The sequence below is a fragment of the Amphiprion ocellaris genome, chromosome 23 (assembly GCF_022539595.1).
Source record: "Amphiprion ocellaris isolate individual 3 ecotype Okinawa chromosome 23, ASM2253959v1, whole genome shotgun sequence".
In the NCBI taxonomy this organism is placed as follows: Eukaryota; Metazoa; Chordata; class Actinopteri; family Pomacentridae; genus Amphiprion; species Amphiprion ocellaris.
This window is the reverse complement of record NC_072788.1, coordinates 13,499,978-13,525,041: the sequence shown is the minus strand read 5'-3', so window position 1 is coordinate 13,525,041 and position 25,064 is coordinate 13,499,978. Positions and strand designations below refer to the sequence as shown.

Sequence of the window (25,064 nt, the reverse complement as noted above, 5' to 3'; positions counted from 1 at the left end):
GCTCTCTGCAGACGAAAAATCTGCATTTAAAAAGTCGAGCAGATGTTTGTTCACTCACAAACATTCCCTGATTGACTTGCAGGTGATGGTAGCGTCTATGAAACACTGAGAGGCTCTGAAGATGCTGAACAGGTAGAGTTTGAGCTTCTTAAAGTGGAATAACTTAAGGAATTCAGTGAATACAGAACCTTAGAGACTGTAAAATCATGTTAAAGTCTAATGAAGAACAGTTTCTGATACCTTGATAAGTTTAAGGTTGTATCATGGGCCTGAAGTGTTTCTGTTTCACATGATTTTTCAATATTTTCTCTGATCTGTAGGCAATGGTTGAGTCTATGAAACAATGAGAAGCTGTGAAGACACTGCTGCAGGTATAGTATAAACTTCTTAAGCTGTTGAATAACTCAAGGATATATTTTAAGCAAAGGAGTTCAATAAAAACCTTCTTATTTCATGTGGACCACCAGATGAATACAGTAACGCTGCATCAACGCCAATTCAGACCAAAGATCTTGATGAAGAGAATGAGTAGACAAAGAAAAAAAAAAGCAGAATAGTTTTTTGCTGATCTTCTTTTCTAGTCATGTTGGTGCAGATTGTTAAAGGTTTACTGCTCTGTCATACACCCTCTCTTCCCTCATTTACTGTTTTATCCATGATATGATGGCCCAAACAAATGCTACAGATAGTTTTTAACATACAAAAGTATAGGTGCAGAGTAGTGCATCTTGGATTCTGATGTTTCATTTTTAACACACAATCAGGAGAAACTGGGGATCATTTTAAAGTCTAATCAAGCTCTTGATGACATTGTAGTGTTAACCCTTAAATGCATAAGTGGGTGAGGTTGTTTTCTTGCAATATCTTTGCAATGAAAAGTATTTATCACTTCATTTTCCAGCTATTCCTCAAAAAACATGTTTTTGATATCATTCCATTTACATTTTTAAGTTGCCTTTTATACTTTTAAAGAAATTGGAGTATTTGTATTACTACCCCAAGCTCTTTATCACTGGTAATATCATAAGAGGTGATGAAGTGCACAAACTTGGAGGGATGGAGAGCAGCAACAGCTGGAGGAAAAGAGTGTAAAAATGTCAGCAAAATGGACATTGACGTTCTTCTATTGCTGTTCTGTGTAATATTCTTCTTTTTCATTTATCAAAAATGGCCAAAATCTGTTCTAAAAAAAGAAAAATAAACATATTTCGAATATGAAATCATTTTTTGTTGACCAAAATATAACACAAACAATAACACACATTATTATTCCTGATCAAAATGACAAAAATGGCATAAAAACACACTGATTCTTATACGGGGCCTTTTTGACCCACTTATGGAAGAGTGTAGGGTCCAATCAGTGATGCATCTAAGGGTTCATGCTGTAGGTGATCATCGTGTCTATGAATGAATGAATCAGAGGAAACCAGCAATTTTTCCAAAAATCTTGTGTCTCCTCAGTTTTTTAATTTTCTTCTTACTCTGATTTGGTTCCAGGTCGGTCATTAACAAAAAAAGAAAAGCACTGATGACAACATTTAAAGTGTTATTATCATGTTAGGCAAGTTTTTGATGTAACTTTGCAGTCAGACAGGCTGCAGGTTTAGTAGCAGGATGTTGACTTTACAATGAAAGACGCTACAAAAGGAAGGATCACAATGAGAATCTTCTTTGTTTATGATTGGTTGTTAAAGAGAGAATTTCAGGGAACATGCATGCATATTCCTTTCAACTTCCCTGACTCATCCAAAACACTGATATGATTCTTTTCTGCCTGCAGGTTTACGTCTTAGCCACATGATGGCGCCCTGTGTTTTTCCTCTGAGTCTCCCTCTGTTCACTGCGCTCTAATTCCACTGCATATATAGATGGAATTCATCTGTGTCCATGTTTAATGTTTAACAAAGCAAATTTAGCTTTGTGGATTAACTTCATCAGTTATTTCTCCTTCCTTTGGGCAAGCAGGGTTTTACATCACACTTTGTTATAGATTTGAACATGATTACAACCATGTGTGTTATCTTTTATTTATTGGTCTGATTCCTGGCTGGTTTGGGTCCTCACTGCAAGTCATTCCCTCATCTTTCTCCTCATTTTCTCTCTTTCTTCAATAAACTCAATAGTGTCAAAAAGTAAATACACAAATTTGCTTGTTCTTTTATCTCAAATATTCTATAGAATGAGGAGGTGTAACTTGGTAGAAACTGTACGATAACTTGATATGCACTTTCAAACTCGTCTGGTTCGTGTTTCACACTCAGGGTGTGTCTTTGCCTGTTCCATCTTGGTTCTGTTTCATTAATGACTCACTGGCCAGCATTGTTTCATTGGAATTGTGTCACTTCTTCTTTTGAAATGTCAGTAAACATGTTAGTGTGACACTTCAGGGTGTCACCAAGTATTTTCCAGGAGATGCTTAATGAAACAGCCGGACAGCTCAGCTGGTGCTGCTTCATGTTTTTAACCGAATGTAAGCCTACTGGTAATTTGTGTTTTAAATTGAAAATGTTGTGACAGAGAAGAGAAAGGGAGAGTCCAGTGTATGAAGAGCCCTAAGAAAAGAAACACGCTCATAAAATCCACTTGATCATATCCTATTCAGAACAAAGGAAATAAATGACCTCTCATACATGTCAACTTAAGGGCTGCCTTAAATTTTCCCATCTTAGTTTAGCTTAGTTCCAAGCAGGTTTTTGGCTATTTTTTATTATTTTTTTTTGCTCCTATCAATTTTTTCCTCACTGTGGGCTCATTTTTCTCTGTAATAAAAGTCCTGCACCTCTATAGAACCAGCAAAAACATGGCTACAAGTAGAGGTAACTCAAAATATAAAAAGTTAGGCCATGCATCATAAAAAACAGAAAAAAAGCAAGTTTAGGTTTGGGCCTGCATAGTGCCTCAGTGGTTAGCACTGCCTTCACCCTAAGTCAGCTGGGATAGACTCCAGCCCCCCTGTGACCCTAATAAAGGAGGAATAAACCGTGTATAGATAATGAATGAATGTTTAGATTCTTGACTATCTATTTCGCAAAAATCGGAAACAATCTGAAATGAACATTTACAACATTTTTCCAGGTGCCAGCAGTTGTTACCCATACTGGAATAAAATGGGGGCTCCACATACTATAGATATTTAAAAGGTCGTAATTTTTCATTTGTTTCCCTGCTTGTCCCGTCTGCTCTGCGTAAGAACAAATAGGAGTTTAGGAGTTCAAAAAATCGTAGAATTTTTGTCACGTGGCTATTGGTTACAGCCAAGGCCCTAATAGCTTCACAGCAGACCTGAGGATCACAGTATTTTCTCACAATGTTACTAAAGCAAAGGGTTTACTTTAGTCAATTTTTTTTTAAAGTGATTTTTAATTAAATATTACTTTTGTTTTTTCTTCCCATATTTGCTTACATTTCCTGATGGAATGACACGTTAGAGAGCGAAAACACTGCTAGAAGGTTGAAAATCTGATTGTTTCTGTTTTTACAGTTCATGGCAGTTAAACTGAGTCATTTAGACTTTTTTTTTTTTTTTTTTTTTAAAGGTAACATACCTTTCAGTTAGTTTTCAGACATGAACCAGAGTTGTTGGTTGCTTGACTTTTGATCTGTTGGTGACATTGTAGGAGAAGTCAGTGGATCACCAAAGTTAGTTTGTCCCCTGAGCACCATCCATACCGAATTTCTGGGTAATCTGTTTGTTGTCAAGACAAATCTTTTTTAAAAAAATCAAGGAATTCAGCAAAGTAAGCTCCAACCTCTGGGGATAATGAATATTGGAGTTGTATAGTAATTTATGTTACAGTTAGAGAGACATTTTTGTCTGTGTATCTGTTGACCAACCTTAAAGTCACACCATTGCAGGGTTAACAACACTGCAAATATTGGTGGTTTCCTGAAAATGTAAATGAAACAATTAGATCATATTTATGATGCTATTTAACATTTATAGAGGGAAAACAATGACAGCCATGGCACTAGAATGCTAAAACTCACTTGGTACTTTCCAGTGTGACACCATTTTAGAAGAAAAGTTCACTGGTTAGAAAAATGGTGTGATTTTCCGGAGAAGAAACAGTTTAGGCAAGTATGAAACATCGTCTGTTTCCCGGCAGGGTTCGTCTGTAAACGTGCCATTGCCTTGATGTTGGTCAGGTTTCCATTGCATGCAGTGCAACAGACGACCGGTGCAGAGACATGAGCTGTTGATATGCTACCAGTAAGCTCTCTCTTTTTGTTCTTCACATTCACACTTTATGTGACCAGCAAAACCACTTCCACTGCTAACTGTTCAGACACTGCAGTCGTCACAGAGGTTAAGGGTTCTTGTTGAAGAGCCATTCCTATATCATAAAGAACTCAAGTCAGAAAGATTTCTACAAAGTAGTGTCAATAAATATAAAATGAGTGATTGCAGAAGTATTAAGACCCTTTAAGTCTAATTTGGTTGATGCACCTTTGGCTCTGGTTACAGCATTGAGTCTGTTTAAAACTGCTCAAAGTCTGTCAGTTCATATGATTGGATTGAGGCCTTGACTTAGCATTAGCCACTCCAGTTCATTCCCCATGTGCAGCTTTAGCTTTATGCTCTGGTTCATTTGTGGAGAATAAATCTTTTCCCAAGTCACAGCTCTCTTGCAGGCTACAGTAGGTTGTCCTCCAGGATTTCCCTACACTTTATTGCATTCATTTTACCTTCCACCTTTGCCAAGAATCCTCCTCACATCATGATGCTGCCACCACCATGCTTCACATGATGCTGCTGCTGTTGCTTGTGTTGTAGTGATGTTCAGTGTTTGGTGTCTGCCAAACCTAACATTTAGCCTTATGGCAAAAAAGCTCAACTTTTGCTTCCAAGAACCTTCTTCCAGTTGACTTCAGAGTCTCCCACATATCTTCTGGTGAACTCTTGTCTTAAATTAATATGAGCTTTTTTCAGTAGTGTCTTTCTCTTTGCCACTCTACCATAGAGCATTTATTAGTGCAGAACAAGCAACAGCTGTATGAACCGTCTCTCCCGTCTCAGCTCCTTCAGAGGTGTCATAGGTATCTTGGTGACCTCTTTCTTGCACAATCTCTCACTTTTTGAGGACACAGCTGTCTTCATATTACAATCACTGAGACACATTCACTGCACTACGATGATCTCCACTAACAGTGCAACTTTTAGGATCAACTGGCTTCACTTGTGTTGAAATAGGTGAGTCATTTTAAAGGGGGTGAATATTCCTGCAATCACAATTTTTTCCCATTTTATGTTTTTAATTAATAAGCAGTACTTTGTAGAAATCTGCTGAAACTTTGACTGTTTTAAAAAAAAACAAAAAAAAAAACTTCCAGAGGGGGTGAATATGTTTAAAAGGTACTGTAGATTTCACAGCAGGCCCCTACATCGCAGATTCACTTCCTGTTTGCAATTCAGGTTGAACTGGTCACAACAGAACAGGTAGGCCATCGTGGCCATGCATCCTCTTTTTAAAGGAACTCACAAATGATTTTTGGCCACGATTAGCAGAATGCACAGCAGCGGCCTTTATCTTGATGCTGGCTAGCTCATAACTCACTTCCTTCTGTTGACAAGTACACAAGACCTCACATGAGCTGGAAGATGTACGATTATAGGCCTTGTTGTGCAAGCACAGACACATGCACTGCAGAGCAAACTGGATGCAAACGCAGATTTTTATTTAAATAAGTAGCACTTTTCAGTAATACTGTTTTGTTTTTTATTCTTGACATATTCTTGACTAATTTACACTAGTTGTGCTTTCAACCAGAATTATTTCCTGATTGACCAAGACATTTTGTTTGCCTGGTAGAGAGCAATAGTCTGACTCTCTTGATGTGGACTGTGGCTATAAGCCTACCATGTGTTACCATGTTCAAAATCCCCTTCACTGGGAAACAACAGCAAACCTCTGGGCAGCAACTTACATGGTGAAATTCTCAAATTTGCAAAGGCTTGGATAACAAAATAAAGCAGCTGTGCTTGTTTTTTTTTTCAGGGGAAATTATTCTTTTTAATTCCAGGGCTTCTACTGAAACAGTTCCTCCATCGCTACCTACTCCATCCATCCATCATCTATACACCGCTTAATCCTCATTAGAGTTGTGGGGGGCTGGAGTCTATCCCAGCTGATTTAAAGTGAAGACAGAGGACACCCTGGACAGAACACCAGTCTATCACAGGGCTGCATATAGAGACAAACAATCAGACTCACATTCACACCTACAGACAATTTAGAATCATAAATTAACCTCGGCATGTTTTTGAAAAACTCATGCATGCACAGGGAGAACATGCAAACTCCATGCAGAAAGATCCCGTGAAGGCCTAGACATGACCCGGGATCTTCTAGCTGTGAGGCGACAGTTCTAACCACCCAATCCACTGTGCAGCCCCATCACTACCTATTCTCACCACTTAATTAAATGCATAGTTGGAGGATAAAAACTCCAACTTACTGATTTAGAAAAGCCTTTTTGTTTGCAAACATTATTTTGATGGGTTGGGTTGACATAATAATAATACTGTTTAATGCATCAACATGTTGAAATGAATTAATGAAGCTGACATAACTTCAATTATCTTCACTTTGAGGTCAATATTTCAAATCCCCTAAACAATGGAGCAGTTTTTAAAATTTGCCAACTTGGTACTTTTGAATTGGCGGAAAAGCACATTTCCCTAACTTAATGTCATTTGTTGATCAAACATAATTCCATTAAAGGTTGTCATAACTTAGAAAGACAAATGCACGCTGTTGCATACATTATTGTCTACAAGCGCACAAGGCATTTTCTCTTCATAGGAGCAGCCAGACCATTCTACGCAGTGCAGAGTCAGTGTGAGGCAACAGTCCCGACTAGAACAAGATTGTCCTTGGCTTGCTTTCTTTGAACTAACATGCACACACAAGGTACCACAACGTCGTTGGTGATGCGGTGGTGGTAGGAAGGAACAAGAGTGTGACTTGAGGTGACAAACAGTCACAGTTAAAGTCGCATATTGTGTGTGCAGTATGAGGAGTAGTGGTACACTCTTCCCTACTAGAGGGTCCATCCAGGCACTTTTCTGAAAAATGTCTCCTCCATATTGGCTGGAGTCCACGCATCCTTCATCAGTCCTCTTCCCACTGTGTGTTCAAACCTTTGCATGCCACTTCTGACAGTATTCTTGTTCGCTGACCTGATTTCATTTCAGGGGCATGCTACTATTATGAACCAGCTGTGTGTGGTGAAACCGCACACAAACCTCAGAGATGAGTGAAGGCCAGGAGTGCTTGCCCTCACAGTAACACGTCCTGTTTGCCAGTTTGAGCAACATTCACTTTAAGATCTCTTCATGTAGTAATATCTACAGGATGTGGCTGAGCCCTTCCTGCTGAAAGATCATTAGAACTGGAGTCGTATCTCAGATCTTCGATCGTTACATTGTTTGAAACGCTCACTTAACTCAGAGGTGACCTGAGTCGATATAATATGGTGCCAGGATTACTATAATTTAAAGCAAATAGTCATATGAGGTATATATTAATTTAGTCACACTTGGTTGTGGTACAATGTAACTGCACTTGAATGTAATTTAGCCAAAAGAAGTGTTATATTCAGCTTTCATTTTAAATATTGCTCAGTTCTGTTATTTCTTATGCACCTACTTTTATCTCACAGTACATCAGACCAGCTCAGAGCACTTTTTTTTGCTTCTGCATTGAAACCTCCCCCACTCCACCCTCACAGCACTGCACACAGCTCGACAGGCTAGAAGAGGAAGCAGACATTGCTTCTCTCCCCACAGAGATGGTTGCTGGTGGCCTTCGTCGCCTGTGCTGCTTCTTAGCATGCGTTGCTGTGCTGCTGCTGCTTGGGACCTGCCTCCATGGTAAGTGCACCTCTGCTCACTGATCTATGGGTGTCTGCTGTTCTGAGTAACATTTGTTGGACTCATGCATTTTGATATTTAAGATACAGCGTGTAGGTTAAGACTGCAGAATTGTCTGGATATGTGCGTGTCCATTCAGGAAATGGCATATGTTCCTTGGTGAGGAGGTCCTATCTTTCTCTTGTGTGCAGTGGAGGCCTTAAAGCTATAATAGCATACAACTAATTTGATATCTGAAATTAAAGTCAGGGCACCGGTTCTTCAATGTCCACTGTTTTTTTTTCACCTGATAAAACAAAAAAAGGTGTTTATGGTGGAAAGCATTTACTAAAAAAGTGTTTTCCTTACTTGTATATAAGTTTGTGAATCGACAAACGATTGTATTTTTAGTCCTACATTTATGCAGCTTTGCTTTGCATTTTTGACAGATGTGTGTGTCAGCAGATTTCCTGCTGCATCTGCTGGGAAACAAACTTGAAGCCAGTCAGGGACGGTTCATCCTTTCTCTTCCTTTTCCCGGTTCCTGTCTTTAAAAAGCTGGTTATATCGTTAAGCCACATAATCCTACTTTATTGTCAGCAATCCTGCTTGGTTGTACAATCTATAATGCAGATGCTTTGATAGGAATTGGAGGGTGTGGATCTTCTGAGAATCATTGCAGAAGTGGCAGAGAGGAGACACAAAAAAAACGCTCTTGGTAGACACAAGTGGTCAGTGTTTAAATTTAGCGAATACTTAATGACTTCACTCTAAGACACATCTGTGTATTGATAGTTGTATTACTGTTAATTTTAACAGAAGTGATCCGCAGCATCTAATTCACACTTCTATTTCCATTTATTTCCATTTTATCAGGTAATTTAATAACTGTCATGGATTTTTTTGTGTTTGTAATAGTCAGAGAGAATGTAAAGGATCAGCAACCTTAAACAGTTTATTATTATTATTATTATTATTAATAATAATAATAATAATAATAATAATAATAATAATAATAACATTACTTAAGTATTTTTGCGTAAATGTGTCAAGCATATAAGTTAATAAAAATCTGTTTTTATCACAGAATATAATTTAGAATTTTTTTGGAGCAAGTTAATATCACAGTAGATGTATCAGTGTCTAACACAACAGTTCAATTGTTGGTGCTGCAGATATAATACAGACAAAGTGGTCAGTTATTTTATTATTTACAGTTGGTGAACCATAAATGAACGCAAAAATTGTCATTTTTAAATTATGGGATAAAGTTCAGGTAATGGGCTGCTGGCACATTCTCTGTTATTTTATTTTAACATTTGCAGTTTTTATACTGTAGTTATACTATTACAAAGCAGAAAATGTCCTATTTTTACTGTATATACACCATTATATAAAAGGAAATGCCCATTCGTTTGTGAAGAATTTACAAGATTTATCGGAAATTTTAATACATTCACAATTGAAACTACATTAAAAAGCAGAAACCATTTATTTATTTATTACTGTGGACATCAACCGATTTCTTATTTATGGAATGAAGCACAGATAATGAGCTGCCAGTACTGTTTGTGTTATTAAATGCATTTACTTGACATTTACAGACTTTATATTATAGTTATGCACATAAATAACAGAAAATTTCTTATATTTCCAAACGTTATACAAAATAAACTATAGATATGCCGTTACAAAGCAGAAGGTGCCTTGTTTTTACTTACGAAAACCCATTAAACATAATATAAAGGAATATAATATAAATAGAGGGGCTGCACAGTGGCTTGGTGGCCTTGCAGCTAGAAGATCCCATCTTTCTGCACGGAGTTTGCATGTTCTCTCTGCACATACGTGGGTTTTCTTCAGGCACTCAGGCTTCCTCCCACAGTCCACAAATATGCTAAGGTTAACTGGTAACTCTAAATTGTCTGTAGGTGTGAATGTGAGAGTGATTGTTTGTCTCTATATGTAGCCCTGTAATAAACTGGTGACCTGTCCAAAGTGTCCCCCAGACTCCGGAGACTCCACCCCTTAGACCCTCATGAGGATTAAGCTGTGTATGGATAATGAATTAATGGATAATTTAAAAAGACAATATATCGCTGCTTTAGAGATGCTATTTACTTTATTTTCATTTTTTAAAATATAGCTCTATTGAAAATTTCTGTTCTGTATTTATGGGACAAAACCCAGGCAATGAGCTACCAGCACTTTTTCTGTTACTTTATGGGTTTATTTGTGGGATTCACATAGAAATTGAGTGTTGCGCACTAAACAAACCATGTGTGGCCGACATGACAACAGAAATAGAATCATTTCCTGACTCCTCTCCACAACCAGCAGCGCTGACCGAAAGTGATGAGCACAAAACACAATCAGTTTCAGTGCTGTCTTTGGCACTGAGGTCTGATTCTGTGGTTGCAGCACCTTTTCTTTAGAAATGATGTCGCTTTGGTCCTCACAAAGAACCACAAGAACTTTCAATTGAATGCAGGTTCAGTTGACTCTCAGGACACTTAGATTTTACATCGAGCCGCTGACCTTTTGTTTCCAAGATTGAAGTTCAAATCGCTGACTGTAAATAAAATCTTATTTTCTAGTTTTATTGTGTTTCTATAGGTATGTTTTCTGAATGACAACGCTGTCATGTCATGTGTGTCGTTCTCATCCTATAACCTGCGTATTTTGTTATTTGACATTAACAATTGCATTTTCCATACTAGACCTATAGGGGTTTCGGTTTCAGCTAATTTAGTCATTTATTTGTTTTTATAGATTTTAAACTCTGCTCTTTGCTTGTATGTTTCAGATGTGGAGGCTTCCAATGGGAAACGTGTCATTCATAAGAAAGTTGGAGATACTGTGGAGCTTTCATCATATTTATCGACTAAAGGTGTCACCACAGCGTATTGGAAATATGGAGGTTTAGTAGTTGCAGACAAAGATGGGAGTGTTTCAAAAAAACATCATCTTAAGGACAGAGTAGACTTCAACCTCACAAGCTTTAGCTTAACAGTGAGAAAACTGACTCTTCAAGATTCAGGTGATTTCAGTTTTTTCTCAGAGGTGAACGAGCAGCAAAGGGGCACAGTCGACATCACTCTGCAAGTTCATGGTAAGACACTGATTTCTGAACCTAGTAACTGTTTATAACATTATAACTTATTTTCAATCACACTTAACTGGTCAATTCATCTAGAACAGATTTTCTGATACTGGTAGCTGAGAGAACTTAACACATAAGGTTGTCTTTTTTTATTTTTTTGCTTGTGTTGTCTGTACTCTCTCAGCTACCATCATGATGTTTTCTAATGCTTTGTCTTTTACATGCCATCGTGTGGACTGTCCGTCTATATCAATCAGGATCTCTGAATCTCTTTTGATTTTTTGCTGATGAATGCTCAACACATTACATGAACAACAGTTTATGTACACTTGTAAAGACCATGCATATTATTGCAATCTTAAGCTTCCAGTGACTCCTACGGCTCTGAATTTTCTAAGATGAAATCATTAAAACACATGAATCTTTGTCACAAAAAACAATCATGCTTTCATAGATTTATAGCAGATCTTCTGGAAATATGCCAAAATCTGCTGAGTTAAAAATATCCATATAGCAATGCTAATATTTGGTTAAATGTTCCTTTGCCCTTTATCACCTTGGTTAGGTGCTTTTGGTAACTTCTGCTTGCTTCATTGACCCTCCTCTTGATAAAATTGGTGCAGTTAAACTAAATTTGTTGTCTTTCTGACACAGACTTGTTTCTTCATCAGTCCAGAGGTTCTTGATGAGTTTAAGTCTGGACTTTGAAGAGGCCAGTCTAATGCCTTAATTTTAGCCTAATTTAACCATTTCTCAATACCTTTGATGTGTGCTTGAGGTTGTTCTCTTGTTGAAACACCCAACTGCATCCAAGAACAACCTTCTGGATGATGATTTTATGTTTTCCTGAAGAGGTAATCCTACTTCTTCATTATTCTATTTACTTTGTGTAACACACCAGATCCACTGACACTAAAACAGCCCCAGAACATAATAATGTCACCACCATGCTTGATGGTAGGTTTTGTGTTCTTCTTTCCTCCAAACATATTTATTAACGCAGCTTCTAATTCATCACAGACCTACTTTTTGGTGATTCTTGGTTCATTCTTGACCATCGTGACGGTTTGTCTGTCAGCTGCAGGTGACTGTGACTTGATGATTTTAGGATGTGTGGCTGCTTTAAAATGGCTCCAAGTAACATTCTTGACTTCATCTTTGCTGAGCTTTTCACATTTTCCCACTGTAGTGTTTGTGGCTGAGTCTAATGAGTGGATCAAATGGACCCTAATTAAATTGGCCCAGAGAAGTCAGAAGCTGTATTCAACCGTAATCACTCACAAGAAGTAAGGGCCACATCACTAAGATAATCTGATTAATACAACTCTCTACATCACCAAAACTGATAATTCAAGTTGACATACATATATTTTTGACCCAGCAGAATTCATCATATTTCCAGACAACCTAAAATAAATCTTTGAATGAACCAAAATGCATGATTGTTTTTTTATGACAAAGACACGTGGTTTCAGTGATTTCATCATCGAACATTTTGAGTTAAAGGAGTCACTAAAGCTGCCATGATACATGGTCTTTGCAAATGTGTGTAAACTTGTTCACAACTTTGCTCTGAGCTGTAAAGCTGAAGGTAACTCTTTTTCTCTCTGTTATCCCATTAGAAGCCATAACTCAGCAGCCTGATGTGAAAATAATCAATGCCACCCACAATGCCTTGGATAAATCCTGCACAGTTTTGCTGGAGTGCAGTGCCTCTTCTGACAGCACTGTCACCTACAACTGGACTGTGAGGAACCAAACCCGGACTGGACCCAAACTGCATCATGTTGTGAGAGAGGAGGATGGAGACACCACATTCACCTGCACAGTTTCCAACTTTGTCAGTGAGAAATCTGCATTCAAAAACTTTGAATGTAACAATGATACTTCCTTACCACAAAATCCACAAGATAAAGGTACGTGTGGAGAAACTACTGTGGCAATTTAGTGTTTTTGTGACATTATCTTGTTGTTTATGTTTAGATATGTTCTAAAATGTCTCTGATTGTACTCTGTGTCCACATCTGCCCAGTCCTATTACGAGGTAAAACTAGATTTACTATAGATTCAGTGTTATGAAAAGCCATATCAATTACAAATAGCTTTACCTTCTCATAAGTGAAGATACTTTAACTTTCCTTTTTTTAAGATCTCAGAAAAGTTATGCCCATCAAAAGAACAAACGTTAAGCATTAGAACAAACTAATGCTAATAAAGTCATTATCTTATACTAAATATTGCATATATTAATGGTTTGCCACACAAGATCAGTCGAATATAAATCATTGTGATAATACAGATAAAGTTAGAAACTCATTTGACACATCCATGACCAATGATTTGCTGTCACAGTTGAAGTTTATTATTCTGCCATATTAGACACATTTTTAAAATTTTATTTACTCTTGTTAGTCTTATTAACATAATAGCATCCTTTGCAGAGATTAACTTTATCCTCATCCTGAGTGTGGCTGGAGGCTGCTGTTTGATGATTGTCATTGGTGTTGGTGTAGCCGTGTACGTTTGCCACTGCAAAGAGAGACAAACTGGTGAGAAAATTCTGAATATGTGACACTTTTAACTCCATAGCATACCTATAATACACTGACACTTTGCTGTAATATTAAACACTCCACTTGATATTTTGTTTGTGTCATCAGGCAGTGACATAAATGACCTCACTGTGTATGCCGATATCGCTGATGTTGCGATTGACAATGTAAGTATGTCTATTCATATATAAATATAACAAATGGTGCTTTGTCCGCCTAAATATTGATAGTGAATTGACATATATGTTTCACAAGGAAATCATGGACAGATTATTGAACAGGCCTTCTGGGCATCCAGGGTCCAAAAGAGTCCATGGTCGATCACAAAGAGTGATAGAATGGATACAACAAGATGTTAAAATGACCTTAGATATACCAAATGACTACAAAATGATGCAAAACAGCCTAAATGTATCACACAATGACCAAAATTGGATAAACAACCACAATGAGACATAAAATGAACAAAAGGGCATAAAAATGATCACAAAAGGGCAAGAAATAAATGCTAAACAACCTAAACATTGTACAACATGACCACAAAGAGACATAGAATGGATACAATGAAATGCAAATCATCCAAAATGTGACATTAAGCAACCAAAGTTGGACTAATGGCCATAAAGAAATGACCGCAATGAGACAAGAAAGTGAGCACAAAGACACAAAATGGCAACAAAGAGATGCAAAATAACCAAAATGGGCAAACAACCATAAAGATATGCAAACTGACCACAAAGAGACGCACAATTAACAGTCCGAAGCATTAGACGGCCAAAATGGGACCACAAAATGATCCCAAACAGACAAAATTGCAACAAGGAGATACAAAATGACCAAAATTGGACACAAGAAATCTAAAACAACCAAAAGGGGATACAAAATATCTAAAATGTGACACAAGATGAACTCAGAGACACCAAATGTGTATATAGAGATGCAAAGTTGACCAAAATAAGACACAAACTATCTCAAGTGTGACACAAATGATCTTATGCACACCAAAAGGCTAAAAAGTGATGTTAAACAACCAAAATGTGACACAAAATGACCAACATTCGACATACAACCACAAAGACACATTTACAATATGATACACGACCGCACCAAAGTGACCACAAAGAGACAAAATGGCAACAAAGAGATGCAAAATAACTAAAATGTGGCATAAAATGACAATAAAGAAATGTAAAATAACAAAAATGGGCAAAAAATTAGAAAGAGAAACAATCTGAAACATAAAATCACAAAAGCAAGATGACTACTAACAGACAAAATTACTATAAAGAGATGCAAAATAACCAAAACAAGGCACAGCATGTCCAAAATGTGACACAAAATAACTTGAATGAGACACAAAATAACCTTAGAGACACTGCGCTGACAGCTGGAAACATGAAATGACCACAAAGTGACAAAACGAAATGTAAAATTATTAAAATCAGGTACAAAATAACCCGATGTGACGCACAATGACCTCTAAGATATCATGTGGTGACACAAAGTACAACTAAAAGATACAAAAATAAAGAAAATAATAAAATGACAAACATTATGGAACCAAAATACAAAAATGGGACAACAACACCACCATAAAGGGACACAAACAGATGCAAAATGAGACACAAGATGTCCCAGATGTGACACAAATGAACATAAATGTGACTTGAATGACCTCAAAGAGACTTCAAATGTGTCCAAAGAGATGCAAAATGACTGAAAGTTTTAATTTACTGTCTCTCTTTGCCTGTCTGTGGGATGCCTCCACATGTGAACTTGTAGAGGACCATGAAGCCTTGTTCAGTGTATGAAACCATTGACAACAGAACCAACACAGCTCCGCCTGGGGTAAGAGCAAAACTCAGTGGTTTTAGGATGTAACGGTTGCAGATTACGATGTCACTTTTCTAACTTTAGCTGCTGTTCAAACCAGAAAAAGTAACACTGTAGCATCAAATCTCCTAAAATTGAGCAGAAGTGTGTTTTGTTGTTATTGGCAGTCATTTACAGATTAGACTTTATGAGATCCTCAGAGGTGAAATTATCCAATCTTCCTCAGTGTTTTACAGCGTTTTAGAAATGAATTTGATCGTGACATTGATATTTTTTTTAAAATTTATTTCTTTATTTCATCTTTATCACACATTTAGCCCCAAACTGTGTACGACAAGATCCAGCTCAGCCGTGTGAGGAAGGCGTCTGTGTCGCCCTACCAAGACGTCATCTAGATGTTGTGGAGCTTTTTTCAAGTGTTGCTCAGGGCAAGGCAACGATGTGCAGCACAAGAAAATTCAAGGATAATATGATGGAGAAAATGTGAAAGAGCTTCTAAAGGCAGAAAGTTGTGTTACATTTTTGCATAGATTTCTGTTGCATCATAGCTTTTTGAGGCTGTAAGCTATACAATACCATTTTATATACGTTGTTGTACATTCTGTAAATACAGAGGTTATATTTTTAAATGTTATGTTTGTACTCTTGCATTTACTGTCAACTATGCATTATTACCCAGCTGGGTCGACAGCTAATAAAAGCCGGATTTTAAAATGCCACTCTGTGCTTTGCCATGGATTTTTCATACAGTTGAATTGCAGTAAAAGTGTAGCTCCACAGCTGGAGTCAGCCTTCTCTTTTATAATTTTCTGCTCCATAGTCATCAATAATAATAACAAATTATCAAAGGCTTGATTGACTCAACATCAATGGTACCATTTTTATTCCATTTTTTTGTTGTTGTTTGCTAACCGTACTCTAATCACAGTCACAGGGTTGCTAATCCATGCTAATGTTAGCTTTTCTCAGCAGTAGAATGTAGATATTTATCTAGCTGTTACTGCTGACCAAGAGGACAAATTTACTGATGTAAAAAAGTCAAGAAAAAAGTAAAAAGAATTTGTCTTAGCCTGATATTATGAGGCAGAGTGGGACATTCAATGAAGACTGGCAATGTTATGAAAATATGAAAAATAGAAGAGAGGACACAGCTTTGCTCGACCCATTGTTTAGGGAAAACTGTTTGATGGTTTTAATTCCAGCGTATCATGTGATTCACTGTTTTCTTCTTCTTCTACCAGCTAACAAGGTTATGCTAACAGGGTTGTTGTAGGACACATGTTCCATGCATAACAATAATTACTATTTAAAATATTATGTTGATTAAAAATGTTCCCACAATTACCAGAGACATCAATGAAGAAAATATTTAAAAAAGGCGATTTCAATGTAATTTTAACTGTTTTGAGATTCAATTTGGTCATCAGCTGGTGGGACAAGAGAAAAATGGCATTTTAGTGAGAACTTCAGGCTTAAAAATATTTTCAAACATTCTTTTCTCCTAGTGTTTTTAGATTTGGTCTCAGGACAAGTAAATTTCCACAACTGCATGTTTTAGTTTTCTAAACATGGATTATTTGAACTTTGATGGGTGGGACGTAAAATGTCCTCCAATTCTGGAATGACCCAAAACGTCTCTGTGCTATGACTGCTCGACCTTGAATTTAGCAAACGTCTGAGCTTATTTATCTGTCAGCAGAAAACAGACTTCCTCATTAAGCCTTGTAAGGACTGGCTGAGCGCCACAGGAAGCACACAAGGAAGCAGGAACAAGTGGCACACAGTATATGGTTTATTTTCAGTATTCACAACAAAGAATAAGGGAGTACATGCTTATTTTGGTGACCTTAAGATTAAAATAAAAATGCACAAGTAAATAAACAGAAACAGCTTGACAAGCAACCAACTTCTCCCAAAGAAGCATCTGTCCCAGGCATCACTACACATGTAGGCAATATTTCCATAAAGGACGAATGAAGACTTTTCCTCAAAAACACAGAAAATCTCCCCTCTGCTCTCTACCCAACATAATATAGTCAGATAATCTCCTAATAAAGTGCTTTGGAATCTCCCGTGTCATGTTTGACACCTGAGGGCTGTTCTAGGAAGCAGCTTTAACATATCCAGGCTTTCTTTGTGGCTAAATAAAACTTAAGGCTTCAATCATAGATAATTTTTCTAATGTCAGAGGTTATTAGCAGGTTTTATTCAACAGGCTCTGTAATGCTCCCACAAGACGTCATTTGAATCCTATTCTGCTTAAAATCAACCAATCACCTCTGAGCACAACCTCCGCCAGGGCAGGTTAGCTGTGCAGCATTTGTTACCATGGTGATATAGCAAGTTAAAGAGGGCAACACTGAAAGTCTGTCTTAGGCATAGAAACAAACAACAAATTAACAAAAAATGACAAAGATAAGGAATTTAAATGCTTGGCTTAATGTCAAGTTATATCTTTAGCATGCAAATGATATTAATATGTATGCTAAAGAAAATGAAATAACCAGAAATTATGCTATCTAGTTTGCGAGCTAACACTCATTCACTGCTATTATGTACACACACAACTAAGGATTGTATTTAGCAGGCTTGGTGGAATAGAAGTGGAGGCCAAAGTGTGTTGTAGCCAATGTGCATCCTGCTGTCTAGAAGACAAACATTACAAACCAACTCGATAACTAGGGAGCCTGGGACAAACGATAGCTCTGTATGGAACTATCACCACGTTCATCTCAGTTGGAATTATTGTTCTAAAAGCATTCTTAGAATATTACTGTAAGCTGGTATAGGAATGTTTTCAGCAGGAAATTTCTGGTTTTTGTTCCCCACATGTTCATCTTTTTAAAAGGTTAGATAACACTAAAATAATAAATTCTACCGATTCTACCGTTCAGTGATTCTAAGCATATTCCCGCTAAAAACGTTTTGGCGGGAAATTTTTTTTGTTTAGTTTTCTTGTTTCAAGAATGTTTTGTTCTATCAAGCTGCAATTACATCCTTAAAACGTTTATTGAATCATTAACTTGTAACACAATGCAAACGTTTTATATGAAACCTTTCTATTACCTCATCAATATTCCCAAAACAGCTTCAGAATGTTCCCGAAAATTAACTTTTATTAACACATTACGTTGCAGAAACATTTCTTGGGAAACATTCTGACATCTCAGGTCATTATCAACCATTTTTCAAATGTTAAAATGAGAATGTTCTTCATTTGCTATCATTTAACATAATGTGTAGCCAAAACATGAGGTTAACATTTAGCTTTACAGGAACATTAGATGAAGTTCTTTTCAACATTAAAACTTTTTCTTAGAAACAGAAGTGGAACTTTTAGGGAATGTTCGCTAATATTGTTGGAATTTTCCATGGTGGCTGGGCTTTTTTTTGTTTTACTGCATTCTGTTTTGTAGTTGTAAGGGGAATAAAGTTCCCATGTGACAATAACAATAAAAACACACAAGTTCAGAAAAATAACAACAGTTTTGTTTCAGACACAGATAAATACTGAACATCCCCGGCATATCCCCGCAAAATACACAACCAGTCAAAAGTTTGGACACACCTTCTCATTCAATGTTTTTTTATTTAATTATTTTATACATTGTAGATTAATACTGGAGACATCAAAACTATAAAAGAGTACATATGGAATTATGTTGTTAATCCTCAGTATTAATCTACATTGTAGAAAATAATACAAACAAATAAAAAACACTGAACGGGAAGGTGTGTCCAAACTTTTGACTGGTAGTGTACATTCATTCTGCTTGCTTTTGTTGCTGCTTTCGCCCTATAAATAAATACACAGTGTGCCATACAAGCCACACTTCTGGTGCCACAGTCATCTCTGGTGATGGGTGGTGTTTCTGCGTCGCAGTCATTCTGGTTCCTTGAAACTTTCATGTTGGTCAAGAAAGGATTGAGAGAGAAACTGTCATTTTAAGCTACCAGCCATCATTGCTACCCTGTAAAGCAAACATGAGCAGCAGCTTACCTTTAGACATCATACTTTTTTGATGAGCAGACTTTTTCTGGAAAATAAAATTGAATATAAATGAGTTAATGCAACGGCGGTCATGTCAGGCTGAATGTGACAAAATAAGAGGGATACCTTTCAGGAACTGAAATGCAGCTTTAATTCGGTCTATGAAAAAAGACCAAAAAAAATATGTCAGCATGTTTTCACTGCTTAACAGTCAATGTTGATCCCAGCAGCTTGAAATCAACATTAAGAGTAGTAATTCAATTAAGGAAGTGGTGCAATGCAGGCAAAAAAACCCCGACAAGTCTACAGTTTCATCTTTTGCAGCCCCGTGACTCGTTTTCACTACTCACTACTTCAGTCACGTGTCATCTTGAAATGAATATGTTATGCAACTATAAGCTACATGTGGGTCATTCCAGAACTGAAGGACATTTGGGCTTCAAAATTTTTGAAAAGTTAAAACTTCTCTTTTACAATTTTCTGCTCCATATTCATCAATAATAGGTAAAGAACTATCAAAGGCTTGATTGACTCAGTTTACACATCAATGGTACCATTTTTATTTCATGTTTTATTCGTTGTTTTGTAACCCTACTCTAATCACAGTAACAGGGTTGCTAATCCATGCTAATGTTAGCATTAGCATGGATTAGATTTTTTTAAAAAAAATATTTTCAAACATTCTTTTCTCCTAGTGTTTTTAGATTTGGTCTCAGAACTAGTAAATTTCCACAACAACCGCATGTTTTAGTATTTTGTACATGGATTACTTGAAATTTGATGGGTGACGTAAAATGTCCTCCAATTATGGATTGACCCATATATATATTTCCATTACAAAAAACCCACGTGGTCCCAAACCTGTATGGCAATTTACTGCTGCTGTCATGTTCGTTTCGGCTTCCCAAAAAAGTAAAACACTAATTTTGTCTCTTTTTTTCTTTTCAAATGACTGCAAATATCTGTAACATAATTGCTGTAACAAATTGCTATCAGTAAAAATACAAAATTGCTGGTGAAAACAATATGTAAAATTTTTTGCCAGTTTTCTTTACCAGTAAATTAATACTTTTGTGATTTTGCTAGTTATTGTCTGTATTTTAACAAAACGGGAAATTTGTTAAACAACAGTTGAAAAATGATTTAATTTCTAAACTTTAATATATATAGTTTTTGAGTAATCTTTCAAATAAAAGTGACTATATGTAAAAATAATCATATTTCCATAATTATATTTTTCTAATTCAAAGGCAGTGAAACTATAATTTTATGGCCAAATCTTGAAAAAACAAGAAATTACTATTTGTAAAAAATACTAAATTGTTAATGTGAATGATATGTACAGTTTTTGCCTGTTTATTAAACAGCAAATTGATAGCTTTTCTGTGACTTTTCTACATATTATCTGTAATTTAACAAACCAGGGACAATCTATAAAATAATAATAAATAGTAAATATAGGGGATAGCAAAAAAAGTACTATAGCTCCCATAAATCCCCAATATTTGTGTAACGTAATCCTTAAATTTGTTACATCTTTGTGTCTGTGATTATCACTTCCTCTTTCTATTGACTGAACCCCTAAAAAGGCATCTCCATGTATCAAAGTTGCATATATTTCTCACATTTTTCTATGAAAAGAATACCTCCCTGCCTTAAAATAACTTAAATGCAACTCTACACCAATTCATTTACAACTCAAACACTGTAAAATTAGTCAATGCTACACAAATGGCAAATTGTAATATTGGAGCACAGACATTGACCTTTGGATGCAGTAGGACAAAACAAGAATTTTATTTCAAGGGTGGTGTTTTCTTCTTACCTCCAAAACAGTAAATTATAATTACTATGAATGCACCAACCAGGCAGCCAGTTAAAAAAGGAAAAGCAAATTTCTGCCTAGGCTGAGGATTTAGCGATTCTGGTGTTGGAGGCTGAATCTTGTCACCTGAAAATACATGGAAGAGACGAAGACAAAATCAAGTGGGTTTCAAATGGGTTTCAAAGAAGCACACTAGCATGAAGTTTGCAGTTTAAGTATATTATGATGACTAGTTTCATTGTAGTTAAATATTTTAATAGATTTACATGGCTTTTTAATGTATGAAACTATAATGCATTTTAATTTTTAATGTATTATGCATTTTGTGGCTTAATGTGGGTGAACTGGTGAATTAAATCAAAACCACTGATGCATTACATCATCTGACATAACGCTGGCATGAAGGTTAGATGAATAATAATACCAGTATCAGACACTGGGTGTGCTCATGTGTTGTATTTTTACTTTCTTAAAGTTTTATTACTCCACCAAGGAGGCGGAGCCATGGCGGAGTTCTGTGATTATCAGCGTCTGTCTGACTGTCAGCAACATTACTCAAAAATGGACAAACGGATTTAGAGGAAATTTTCAGGGAAGGTCAGAAATGACACGTGGACCAATTGATTAGATTCTGGAAGTGATGCAGCTTATAGTCTGGATCCATGGATTTATTAAAGATTCCTGTATCATTGTGAGATAGTGGCACAGCATCACTGTAACTATGACAACAAGTGAACACTGCGTCAGCTGCCTGCTGACGATCACGTGATTGTGATCCTACTGCAAATCGACTATTGCGGACTTATCGGGACTTATCTGTTGGAAATCATACAAGGAGCAATTGATTAAATTGTGGGGGTGTTTCCGAGTCCCATCAGTTCCTGCCACCCGCTACATATTTACATATTTAAGTCTCGCAATTTGGTATCCGTACATAACAGATACATGCATAACACACACCTGTGCTCAGCGCAAGGTCATTTTGTTGGTGGGTACATCTATATTAAATTACCACATTCTATGTTGCTGTGATTTCTGCCACAAATTGTTTCAAGATTTCAGCCGTCGGAAATGATATAACGACCGAGCAGCCTTGGCGGAGTACTGCGCTCTTTGAGTGCTTTAGTTGTTCTATTAGAGTAGAAATACTTAATTTTTGTAGTACTTGTGTTATTTGTCTGTACTGGCAGGTACAAAGAAGAAGAGAAGAAAAACATCAGTATTGATTCTTCTATCTATCTATCTATCTATCTATCTATCTATCTATCTATCTATCTATCTATCTATCTATCTATCTATCTATCTATCTATCTATCTATCTATCTATCTATCTATCTATCTATCTATCTATCTATCTATCTATCTATCTATCTATCTATCTATCTATCTATCTATCTATCTATCTATCTATCTCAGCTGATATTGCATGGTACACATTCCAGATCTTTAACCAAATTACTGCAGACTAAATCTTACCATCACACTTTAAGGTGACGACACTCCGGGCGTGATCTATGTTGTTGGTGGTGGTGCAGGTGAAGTTGACAGAGTTCTGTGTGCTGTTGAAAATTGCTAAAAGACGAGCAGAGCTCCTGTCAGTGGTGTAAACGCTGCTTGGTGTCACATCCCAGGAATGGTTGACGCCATTGTCAGTTGAAGAACAATCCAGCACCATTAAACATTTTCCTTTTACAGATCGACTGGCTGCCTGTATCGTTGGTTTCTGGAGGCGTTCTGTAAAGGTATAAATTAGAAACGTTGATTCAGGAAAGGATATGCTCGTGACAAAATGTTCTTGGCTGCTTTGAAACACATACAAGAGCATATTATTGGGAACTAAACATTTGAAATGAAAGGAAATCAAAAGTCAGTCTTCATTAAAAGCTGTTAACCATTCTCCAGTGTTTTTAGAACAGAAGCAATAGCTACTATAACTAACTGTGGATATATGACCGTATGTTTCCAGTAATCTCGTTAAGAGTCAGTCTTGGTTCTCACCTCTCACAGTCAAATTAATCTTGTTTACTTTCTCCTCATTATCAGTGTTGTGGAGGTCCACAGTGTATTCCATAGCATCATCTTTGGTCAGATTTCGGATGGTCAGGTCACCTAATGAATACAATATGTTGGAAAGACACTATCAAGAAGAGAAGTACATCAACAATTCCTTTACGTTGACAGGCGATTGACTTTCTTTTACCTGAGGAGGTGTTTAGACTGAGTCTCTGTCCAAAGTGATTGACACGTTCAGTGTTTGTCTTGCCTTGGCGGTATGTAACAATCCAAGTGCGGTTGGGCCAGATTAACCACTCGATTCTGGAGAGATTCCATGCTGGGTTGACACCAGATTTCAGAGTAATGGTATCCCCAAGGTAGCCAGAGTCTTCCCCAAGTGATTTAACCAATACCACTGCAACAGCAAATGTGAAAGGACTCAGTGACATGGTGCCCTGTCTCTATGGCTTCATACATAAACAAAACAGAGGAAGAAAAACTTCTCCAAAGGTTGACAAAGACACTTAAGCATTAACCATTTCTGCTCTATTTGTTGTACATCTTAAGTTCTGAGTTGCTCATTTTGTGGTATTTTTAATAACAGAAGGAAAGGAATTTGGTTGATTGGTAATCTTGTACTACGAGGACAACAATTCATAGAAAAATGGCAAAAGACTGGGGAAATGTGCAACGGTAAAGGTCAGTCACAGACATTCAGGTTAAGCTAAACAGCAAATCACAGCTTACTGCTGCTAATCAGCAATAAAAAAAAAAAATCAACCCTTTAAGTCACTAGAAATCATCCTCTGGGTACTATGAATGTCTGCACAAAATAAACACTACTGTAGTTTATCCACAGGGGCCAACAGTGAATTTCTGTAGAGAGTTTCATAGCAATCTATCTAACAGTTGTCACAGTATTTCAGTCTGAACTAACGTACCCGATCACAGAGACAACATGGCTAAAGACCAAACCATTTTTAAGCTTGCGGTAGATGCAAATACACATATTGATATAGTATATAATTTGTCAACTATACCAAATATTGATACTTTCGCAAAATCACATGAAATAGTCAAGCTGATCACACGTGAATCTCATTTTTACATGACATTCACGAGGTCAACCTGCCGCTGACTGTACATAGTTTCTTCCTGCTTTTGTTTCATGGTAGTCGACATCACAAAAAAATGCTGTAGCAACCTTCATTTTGGCTTTAAATAAATAGATTAGTGATACAAACGGATGTTAATAAACTTCATGTGCACCGCTCTAGTTTAGCTTTGTGGTTAAACGTATTTCTGTCAGGAAGTCACTAGGATACTTATGTTCTAAATTACTGTTCTAGATACTTTTATTTTTTCATTAATTTAACTCATTTACCGCAGCTTAATTATATATTCAGAAAATGAACACAGAACGTACCTTGAAGGGTTGATACAACCAAAGTCAAAAGTTTCATTGCAACTCACAAGCTGTCGACTGCGGTTCATTTCCTGTTTCACGGTGGTTTTAAAAACTTCACACCCACGTCCACAGGAGCAGCACAGTCCTACATACAGGGGAAGCAATTCTACATTGCAAAATACATATATTATTCATAAGATATATGTATAAATTAAAAAACATGTTTTAGTCAAAATGTGTCACATTTTCAGGTCATTTTCCTATAGACTTAGACAGACTTTATTCATCCACAAGGGAAGTTTTGTTGTCACAGTAGCTCAGAACGCTAATCTTAAATAGACCAGAACAGCAATAGAATTATACAATTGTAGGATATACACATTACAAAATAGAAGAATACTATAGATCAGTGTAAATTCTTTGAACCATTGTTTTTCTATCATATTCCTCCTTTTACTTCTGTAAGATCCATATTTTGCATCATTAAAGAGTATTTTGTTCT

General features: G+C 36.6%; 2 protein-coding genes and 1 long non-coding RNA gene across 3 annotated transcripts; 2 read left to right on the top strand and 1 right to left on the bottom strand.

Moving 5' to 3' along the window:
- Positions 1 to 81: 81 nt before the first annotated feature.
- Positions 82 to 2,074, top strand: LOC129348209 (uncharacterized). Its single transcript, XR_008600681.1, has 3 exons — positions 82 to 132; positions 321 to 371; positions 1,784 to 2,074. It is a non-coding gene; the product is annotated as an uncharacterized LOC129348209 (long non-coding RNA).
- A 5,665-nt stretch (positions 2,075 to 7,739) lies between these two features.
- Positions 7,740 to 16,062, top strand: si:cabz01074944.1 (signaling lymphocytic activation molecule). The gene is made up of 7 exons (XM_023275044.3): positions 7,740 to 7,876; positions 10,662 to 10,967; positions 12,581 to 12,874; positions 13,400 to 13,507; positions 13,619 to 13,677; positions 15,293 to 15,358; positions 15,661 to 16,062. The coding sequence occupies exons 1-7, from the start codon at positions 7,795 to 7,797 to the stop codon at positions 15,736 to 15,738; spliced, it is 993 nt and encodes a 330-aa protein (XP_023130812.1). The 5' UTR covers positions 7,740 to 7,794; the 3' UTR covers positions 15,739 to 16,062.
- Positions 16,063 to 17,119: 1,057 nt separating this feature from the next.
- Positions 17,120 to 24,672, bottom strand: si:cabz01074946.1 (uncharacterized). The gene is made up of 8 exons (XM_023275043.3): positions 24,581 to 24,672; positions 23,360 to 23,569; positions 23,158 to 23,268; positions 22,636 to 22,893; positions 21,160 to 21,285; positions 19,461 to 19,493; positions 19,344 to 19,380; positions 17,120 to 19,245 (listed from the first exon to the last, which is right to left on the bottom strand). The coding sequence occupies exons 1-7, from the start codon at positions 24,615 to 24,617 to the stop codon at positions 19,346 to 19,348; spliced, it is 810 nt and encodes a 269-aa protein (XP_023130811.1). The 5' UTR covers positions 24,618 to 24,672; the 3' UTR covers positions 17,120 to 19,245; positions 19,344 to 19,345.
- Positions 24,673 to 25,064: the final 392 nt, after the last annotated feature.

Coding starts and splice junctions, on each gene's coding strand:
- si:cabz01074944.1 (XM_023275044.3), top strand. CDS start 7,795: ATGGTTGCTGGTGGCCTTCGTCGCCTGTGCTGCTTCTTAGCATGCGTT. Junction 10,968..12,580: donor CATCACTCTGCAAGTTCATG/GTAAGACACTGA, acceptor TTATCCCATTAG/AAGCCATAACTCAGCAGCCT. Junction 13,508..13,618: donor CTGCAAAGAGAGACAAACTG/GTGAGAAAATTC, acceptor TTGTGTCATCAG/GCAGTGACATAAATGACCTC.
- si:cabz01074946.1 (XM_023275043.3), bottom strand. CDS start 24,617: ATGAAACTTTTGACTTTGGTTGTATCAACCCTTCAAG. Junction 23,570..24,580: donor GGTTGTATCAACCCTTCAAG/GTACGTTCTGTG, acceptor TTGCTGTTGCAG/TGGTATTGGTTAAATCACTT. Junction 22,894..23,157: donor GATTAATTTGACTGTGAGAG/GTGAGAACCAAG, acceptor ATACCTTTACAG/AACGCCTCCAGAAACCAACG.